The sequence below is a fragment of the Melospiza melodia genome, chromosome 3 (assembly GCF_035770615.1).
Source record: "Melospiza melodia melodia isolate bMelMel2 chromosome 3, bMelMel2.pri, whole genome shotgun sequence".
Lineage (NCBI taxonomy): Eukaryota > Metazoa > Chordata > Aves > Passeriformes > Passerellidae > Melospiza > Melospiza melodia.
This window is the reverse complement of record NC_086196.1, coordinates 139,823,091-139,831,989: the sequence shown is the minus strand read 5'-3', so window position 1 is coordinate 139,831,989 and position 8,899 is coordinate 139,823,091. Positions and strand designations below refer to the sequence as shown.

The window sequence follows — 8,899 nt, the reverse complement described above, 5'->3', positions numbered from 1 at the left end:
AGACTCTCTGCCTGAGCCACAAACCTTTGTTATCATTCCATTTTTTTTCTATTCTTACCTAGCCTTCTGATGAAATGCTTTCTTCTATTCTTTTAGTATAGTTTTCATGTAATATATATAATAAAATAATAAACCAAGCCTTCTGAAACATGGAGTCAGACCCTCATCCCTTCCCTCATCCTAAAACCCCCATGAACACCATCACAGATGGTCTCAAGGGCTTTTCCAACACCAATGATCCTATGACTCCAAGTACATCTCTGGGTACTGAGGAGAGCAGAGCTGCCCTTGCTGGAGGTCAAAGCCCCATTCAGCAGCAGTGGGGATCCATCCATCCATCCATCCATCCATCCATCCATCCATCCATCCATCATCTATCCATCCATCATCCATCCATCCATCCATCCATCCATCCATCATCCATCCATCATCCATCCATCATCCATCCATCATCCATCCATCATCTATCCATCCATCATCCATCCATCCATCCATCCATCCATCCATCCATCCATCATCCATCCATCATCCATCCATCCATCCATCCATCCATCCATCCATCATCCATCCATCATCCATCCATCCATCCATCCATCCATCCATCCATCATCCATCCATCATCCATCCATCCATCATCCATCCATCATCCATCCATCCATCCATCCATCCATCCATCCATCATCCATCCATCCATCCATCCATCCATCCATCCATCCATCCATCATCCATCCATCCATCCATCCATCCATCCATCCATCCATCCTCCATCATCCATCCATCCATCATCCATCCATCATCCATCCATCCATCCATCCTCCATCATCCATCCATCCATCCATCCATCCATCCATCCATCATCCATCCATCCATCCATCCATCCATCCATCCATCCATCCATCCATCATCCATCCATCATCCATCCATCCATCATCCATCCATCATCCATCCATCATCCATCCATCCATCCATCCTCCATCATCCATCCATCCATCCATCCTCCATAATCCATCCATCCATCATCCATCCATCCATCCATCCATCCATCCATCCATCCATCCATCCATCATCCATCCATCCATCCATCCATCCATCCATCCATCCATCCATCCATCATCCATCCATCCATCCATCCATCCATCATCCATCCATCCATCCATCCATCCATCCATCCATCCATCCATCCATCATCCATCCATCCATCCATCCATCCATCCATCCATCCATCCATCCATCCATCCATCATCCATCATCCATCCATCATCCATCCATCATCCATCCATCCATCCATCCATCCATCCATCCATCATCCATCCATCCATCCATCATCCATCCATCATCCATCCATCCATCCATCCATCCATCCATCCATCCATCCATCCATCCATCCATCATCCATCCATCCATCCATCATCCATCCATCCATCCATCATCCATCCATCATCCATCCATCCATCCATCCATCCATCCATCCATCCATCATCCATCCATCCATCCATCCATCCATCCATCCATCCATCATCCATCATCCATCATCCATCCATCATCCATCCATCCATCCATCCATCCATCCATCCATCCATCCATCCATCCATCTATCCATCCATCCATCCATCCATCATCCATCCATCATCCATCCATCCATCCATCCATCCATCCATCCATCCATCCATCCATCATCCATCCATCATCCATCCATCCATCCATCCATCATCCATCATCCATCCATCCATCCATCCATCATCCATCCATCCATCCATCCATCCATCCCTCCCTGATCCACCCATCCATCCATCCATCATCCATCCATCCATCCATCCCTCCCTGATCCACCCATCCATCCATCCATCATCCATCCATCCATCCATCCATCCATCCATCCATCCATCCATCCATCCATCCATCATCCATCCATCCATCCATCCATCCATCCATCCATCCCTCCCTGATCCATCCATCCATCCCCACTCCTCAGTCCTTTATTCCATTCCTGCTTCCCTCCTGGTTCCCTCCTGCAGGAACCCAGGCTGTGACTGGCTCTGCAGAGCACTGACACCAATGCTGGGCTTCTTCCCCCACTGGGAACCAGGGCCCAGCACAAGCAGGTGCTGCCATGGCCCAGGGCAGGGATTTCTGGCTGCAGACCCCAGGGCTGGAGCTCTGGAGGGAAAAGGCTGTCCTGGAGGGGCAGAGGCATGGGAAGATGGAGGTCCTCAGGCATTAGAGCTGGGAAGGAGCCCCTGGGGGTGCATGGCTGAGGTGCCCTGGGCAGGGAGCTCCTGGATGATCCAGGAGGGCTGGCAGAGCCCAGCTCAGTGCCCTGAGCTGGCCAAGCTGAGGTGACTGTGCAGAAATCAGAGCCGTGCTTGGCCCACAGAGCTGCTGCCAAAGGGCTCTGTGTGTCCTCTGTGTCCTCCCTGCCACCTGGAAGTGCTGACTGAGTCCTTCTCCTCCCAGCAGGCTGCAGGAACAGAAACCAGGGGAAGTCCCTGCTTCAGGAACATGGAGCTGCCTTTCTTGTTCCCCTCACGTCCACCTGCCAGGGAGAGGGCTGAGGGAAGGAGGTGAAATCCAAGGTGCTGAGAGCCTGACCCTGCTGGCAGCAGTGCCAGGAGCTGCTCCAAACACCAACCTGTCCTGCACTGCCCAAAGAGCCTTGGCAGGAGCCACTCAGTGTGGCTGTGGGGTCAGCTGGAGGCAGGAGGGTGGCTGGAGGCCTGGTGAGACCCAGCACCATATTTGCAAAAGAGAAAATTTCTATGGGCAACCCTTCTTGCTGTGCTGTCATTTCCTCTGCTGGGGAATTCAACATTCTGACAAAGGTTATTTCTTACATTGGGCTTTCCTGGGGTGTCTCAAAAAATTCATCAGAGCCGGAAAGGGGCTCAGCCTGGAGGAAAGGAGGCTCAGGGGGGACCTTGTGGCTCTGCACAAGTCCCTGACAGGAGGGCACAGCCAGGGAACAGGGACAGGACAAGGGGAAATGGCCTCGGGCTGGGCCAGGGCAGGCTCAGGGTGGACATCAGGAGGAATTTCTGCATGGAAAGGGTGCTCAGGCCTGGCAGGGGCTGCCCAGGGAGGAGGAGGTGTCCAGGGAAGGACTGGATGTGACACTGAGTGCCCTGGGCTGGGGACAAGGTGGGAATTGGGTACAGCTTGGCCTCAATGATCCTGAAAGTCTTTTGTGAAGGATTCTGTGATTCTGTGTATTTACTTGAGTTCTACTGCCCTGATGATGACATCAATAAAAACCAAAAAGCCAGAGGGGTGTCAGGAGTTCAGAGCTCCTGCTCCGGTGTCTGGGGTGCTTGGAGCACAGAACACACTGTGGACACCCCTGCTAAGAGGACAACGTTGAAGGGCAGCAGGTGGAGCAAATTCAACCTTTTCTGTTCCTCCTCAGGCTCTGCCCTGAGCAGCTGGGGCTGTTAACCAGCTCCGCTGGGGCTCCTGTCCTTACACAAGTTTGGGTTCCAGACACTCCCTGGGGGTGTCCAGGGGCTGGGAGGGTCTGTGCCCCGTGGGAGCTCATCCTTCATGGAATGGTGCTCCCAGAACCTCCCCAGATGGCCTGGCCTGTGCCCACACCCAGCAGCAGAGCCCCCAGCCCTGCCTTGGCTGGGGGAGGAGCTGCAGAACACAGAGCAGATTGTTCCCAGCGGCTCTGGGATGACAAAGGCCCTTCCATCCCCGCAGCAGCACGGGCTGGGCCCTGCTCTGGGAGGCTGTGAGGAACCAGCCAGGCCAGTGTGTTGCTGCTCTGCTCCTGTTGCACAACTGCCCGCTGATTCACAGCTCCCCAGCAGTGCTGCTGCAATTCCTGCTGCTCAGCTGGCCCTGCAAAGCCCAGCAAGAGGCTGCCAGGCCCTGCTGGCTCTCCCCTTACGCCTCATTAGCCCTAATTTGGTAATTTCTCCTCGTCACAGATCAGTGTCCTCTGGGGATCAGCACAGAAGATCCTGGGAAGGATGTGCGGGGAGAGCTGTGGGAGCTGTTCCACCCCTGCCTGGACATCTCCACATCTCCCAGTCCTGCAGGGATGCTCTCCTGACTGAGCCACCAAGACCAGAGGTGTCTTTGTCCTTGGCCAGGCATCTCCTGAGGGATTGCTTCTCTCATGGGGCAACATTTAACAATTGAACACGAGGGCCAGCCTTACACAGCAGACAGAAAACATTTTGTCTTGCTTCCAGAGGGATGTGTGGGATTCTCAGGAGGAATTTCTGCATGGAAAGGGTGCTCAGGGGCTGCCCAGGGAGGTTTGGAGTGCCTATACCTGAAGGTGTCCAAGGACATGGCACTCAGAGCTCTGGGCTGGGGACAAGGTGGGCGTTGGGCACAGCTTGGACTGGAAGGTCTGGGAGGGCTTTTCCAACCTCAGGGATTCTGAGATTCTGTGTGGCACCACGTCCTCTCCAGGACCCCAGAGATAACCTTCCTTGGAGCACTGCAGTCCACGAGCCAGCTGCCTAGGACAGAAGGTTCTTGCAAGCAGGGCTGTGACCCTGCAGAGCTGACAAACCTCCCACGAGTGCCTGGAGCGCCCTGGAGCGTGGTGCCAGCCTGGCTCAGTGGCAGTGCCTGTGCCACGGGCACTGGAGCTCTCCCCTCACCTCTGCTCAGTCACAGAGGAAGTGTTTGTGCTCTGCTCGAGCAAAGAGCTAAAAATAACCCCGTGTGTGTGCTGTGGCTGCCGTGTGTGCTGTGTCAGCGCTGCAGCTCAGCCGCTGCCGGGGCTCAGGGGACAGCGGCCAGGGGACAGGGACAGCGGGGGCAGCAGCCTGCACAGCCAGCAGGGTGGGAACCAAAACAGCAAATACACCCAGCCCCGTGCCACAGCTGGGCCTGGGAGGGACACAGCCTGCAGGGAATCCCTGAGGCTGGAACAGCTCTCCCAGAGCACCCAGTCCAGTCTGTGCCCAATGCCCACCCTGTCCCCAGCCCAGGGCACTCAGTGTCACATGCAGGCCTTCCCTGGACACCTCCTCCTCCTCCCTGGGCAGCCCCTGCCAAGGCCTGAGCACCCTTTCCATGCAGAAATTCCTCCGGGTGTCCACCCTGAGCCGCCTGCCCTGGCCCAGCCTGAGGCCATTTCCCCTTGTCCTGTCCCTGTTCCCTGGCTGTCCCTCCTGTCAGGGACTTGTGCAGAGCCACAAGGGCCCCCCTGAGCCTCCTTTTCTCCAGGCTGAGCCCCTTCCCAGCTCCCTTCAGCCCCTCCTGGGGCTCCATTCCCTTCCCAGCTCCCTCAGCCTCTCCTGGGGCTCCATTCCCTTCCCAGCTCCCTCAGCCCCTCCTGGGGCTCCATTCCCTTCCCAGCTCCCTCAGCCTCTCCTGGGGCTCCATTCCCTTCCCAGCTCTGTTCCCTTCCCTGGACACGCTCCAGCCCCTCCAGGTCTCTCCTGGCAGGAGGGGCCCAGAGCTGCCCCCAGCACTGGAGGTGCCCCAGCAGTGCCAGCACAGGGGACGGGCACTGCCCTGGCCCTGCTGCCACCCCAGAGCTGGCACAGCCCAGGGGCCATTGGCCTCTGGCACACCGGGGCATGTGTCCAGCTGTTGGCACAGCACCCTCAGGGCCTTTTCCAGCCTTCCAGCCCCTCTGCCCCCACATGAGTTAACTCATCCTGCAAACAGTGGGAAATTACTGACAGCTGGATAGTCAATTATGACAGCAAATTGCAGTTGGCAGTATGCTGGATCATACCATGGGAGAGCTCAGGATTCAACGTGAGAGGAGTGTTGGGTCTGTGATGGGGCATCTGCAGCGTTTCCAGTGCCTTCAGTGCTGGTTCCACAGCCTGGCTCTTGCAAGAAGCTTTCCTCCCCTCTGTGGGAAGAGCAGGAAGTGTGAGGGAATTCCCCATGTCCAGATTGCAAATACATGAGGTGCAGGAGGTCCTTGGGCTCCTCGTGCTGGGTCAGCACCTGAGCCATCCCCTCCAGCTCATCCAGGGAATGCTGCTGGATGAGAGGCTGGGCATGGCCTGGCCATGTGTGCTGGCACCTGGAAATCCCCCAGTCCTGGGCTGATCCCCCAGTGTGGGCAGAAGGAAAGAAGGATTCTGCCCCTGTGCCCAGGGATTCCACCAGCCCTGGGCATTCCAACAGCACAGGGACCTGGAGCTGCTGGAGAGAGCCCAGAGGAGCCACCAGAGCTGGAGCCAGGCTGGCAGAGCTGGGGGTGCTCACCTGGATGGGAGAAGGATCCAGGGAGAGCTCAGAGCCCCTGGCAGGGCCTGAAGGGGCTCCAGGAGAGCTGCAGAGGGACTGGGGACAAGGATGGAGGGACAGGAGCCAGGGAATGGCTCCCACTGCCAGAGGGCAGGAATGGATGGGAGATTGGGAATTGGGAATTGTTCCCTGGCAGGGTGGGCAGGCCCTGGCACAGGGTGGGCAGAGCAGCTGGGGCTGTCCCCTGGATCCCTGGCAGTGCCCAAGGCCAGGATCGACACTGGGGCTGGGAGCAGGCTGGGACAGTGTCCCTGCCATGGCAGGGGGTGGAATGAGATGGGTTTTGCTGTCCCTTCCCACCCAAACGTTTCCACAATCCCGGCCCTCTCCGGTTTCCCCTCAGGGCTCTCTGCCCCCTCATGCCTGCGCCGCCAGGGGGCGCCTCCTGCCCCGCCCGCGCTCCGCCCCCCGCAGTGACATCACTCCGACCCTTAGGGGAGGAGGCGAGCGCAGCCAATGGGAGCGCGGAGAGCGCAGCCAGGGGCGGGGCTTTCGCCGGCGCAAGGGCGGGGCCGAAGGCCCTAGGGTCGCGCGACCGCCGGTGACGTCATCACGCGGGGGTTCTGCGGGAGCGCACCTGAGCGGGGCAGAGCGCGGGAATGGCCGAGAATTGATTCCAAAAATCCCCTCCAGCCCTGTCCTCTGGCAGTGGGAGCCATTCCCTGTGTCTGTCCCTCCACGCCTTGTCCACAGTCCCTCTGCAGCTCTCCTGGAGCCCCTTCAGGCCCTGCCAGGGGCTCTGAGCTCTCCCTGGATCCTTCTCCTCTCCAGGTGAGCACCTCCAGCTCTCCCAGCCCGGGAGCAGCTCTGGTGGCTCCTCTGGGCTCTGTCCAGCAGCTCCAGGTCCTTGTGCTGTTGGAATGCCCAGGGCTGGGGCAGGTGGGCTCTCACCTGGGCACAGGGGCAGAGGAGCAGGATGTCCCCGTTTCCTGCTGCCCACTCTGGAGGACCAGCCCAGCATCCGAGGGGTTTCAGGGCCAGGGCATGTCCAGCCTCTCACCCACCAACACCCCAAAGCTGCTCTCCCTGTGCTTATGCCCAGCCTGGATGGATCCGAGGGTTTGTTCCGACCCAAGTGCAGCAGCACCGGCACCCGGTCCCGTTAAACCCCACGAGATCCTCGCTCCCGGAGCTCATCCATTCCCCGGGCCGCGAATCCCGGGCAGAAAAAAAAAAAAAAACCACGCACAAAACAAACGAACTCCGGGGGCCGCGCGGTGACGTCACCCGCACCCACCGCCCCGCCCCGGTGACGTCACAGCGGCGTACGCGCGCGCGCGCGCCCCCGCCGGGCCTGCGCGGTGCGTGAGGCGGGGGAGGCGGCGCGCGCAGCCTCGGCAGCGCCTCTGAGGAGCCGCCGCGAGCCCCGGGGGAGAACCGGGAAGGGCCGGCGACGAGCGGGGCCCATCGAGCCGAGCGGAGCCCGGGCGGAGCGCGGGGTTATGAGGGCGGGCGCCGCCGCCTCCCCGTGAGGAGCCGCGGGCGCGGGGAGCGCGCGAGGCCGCCCCGCCACAGGAAGCCATTTTGTGGGCCCCCTCCTCCTCCTCCTCCTCCTCCTCCTCGTCGCTCTCGTCCTCTTCCTCCTCCTCGTCCTCCGCCGTCGCCGCCGCCCTCGGGAGCGGCCGGGCCCGGTGAAGGAGGCGGCGAGGAGGGGCGGCGGCGGCCGCCGCGCCCTCCCCCATGGCGAAGAAAACCTACGACCTGCTCTTCAAGCTGCTGCTCATCGGGGACTCGGGGGTCGGCAAGACCTGCGTCCTCTTCCGCTTCTCCGACGATGCCTTCAACACCACCTTCATCTCCACCATTGGTCAGTGCTTTTCCGCCCGTGGCGGGGCTGCGGACCCCTCGGTTCCCACCGCCGTACCCCCCTCAGCTCCGGCCCTGTGTCACCCCCGGGGACCCCCAGTGCTCACCCCAGCCCCGTTATTGTGTCACCCCCAAGGGATGGCCTGTGTTATCTCCAGCCCCCAAGGGACCTCCTGTGTCACCCATCAGGAATGCCCTGTGACCTCCCCCTCCCTCCCTAGGGACCCCCAGCCCCCAGTGTCACCCCTAGGGACGGCCTGTGTCACCCATCAGGAATCCCCTGTGACCCCCCCCTACCACCCCCAGGGACCCCCAGCCCCGTGTTTGTGTCACCCCTAGGGATGGCCTGTGTCACCCCCGAGCCCCACTCCTATATCCCCTCAGGGACCCCCTGTGTCCCTCCAGCCCCATTCCCGTGTCCCCCTCAGCCCCATTCCCGTGCTGAGCCCCGGCCGAGCCGCCCCGGTGCCGCCCGACGCCGCCTCGCCCCCGCCGCAGGGCAGGGCAGGGCAGGGTGGCTTTGCTTCCTCCCTGGGCTCTGGGTGACCCTGGGCGACCCTCGCTGTCCCCCCCGCGGGGGCTGCGCTGCCAGCTCGTCCCCCCCCGCCCCGTGGCAGCCGCCGGAGCCCACCTGGCCCCTTCCATCAGCGTTAATCCCGGTGCCTGCGGGGCGCTGGGCTCGCCGTGCCCGCGTTTGCACCGCTATGGAGGTGCCTCACGAACCATCGCGCTCGTGGGTGGGGTCTGGTTTCTCGCCCAACAAAGCTGTCCTTCCCCCCTCGGCACCTCCTGGCCGAGGTAGAGCCGCCGTGACATCATGAACGAGGGACGTGTCTTTGGCTTTTCCGTGCAATCTGTGCCATGGGAC

The 8,899-nt window shown here is 60.2% G+C and overlaps 1 protein-coding gene and 1 long non-coding RNA gene across 2 annotated transcripts in view; one reads left to right on the top strand and one right to left on the bottom strand.

Moving 5' to 3' along the window:
* Positions 1 to 1,954: 1,954 nt before the first annotated feature.
* On the bottom strand, positions 1,955 to 8,746 carry LOC134416539 (uncharacterized). The gene is made up of 3 exons (XR_010027295.1): positions 8,663 to 8,746; positions 5,699 to 5,821; positions 1,955 to 2,533 (listed from the first exon to the last, which is right to left on the bottom strand). It is a non-coding gene; the product is annotated as an uncharacterized LOC134416539 (long non-coding RNA).
* The window catches only part of RAB10 (RAB10, member RAS oncogene family), a 45,233-nt gene continuing 44,039 nt past the window's right edge, over positions 7,706 to 8,899 (top strand). Inside the window, exon 1 of the mRNA XM_063153265.1 lies at positions 7,706 to 8,032. Within this exon, the coding sequence (XP_063009335.1) occupies positions 7,906 to 8,032 (127 nt within the window). The 5' untranslated portion in view covers positions 7,706 to 7,905. The remainder of the gene's footprint in view (positions 8,033 to 8,899) is intronic.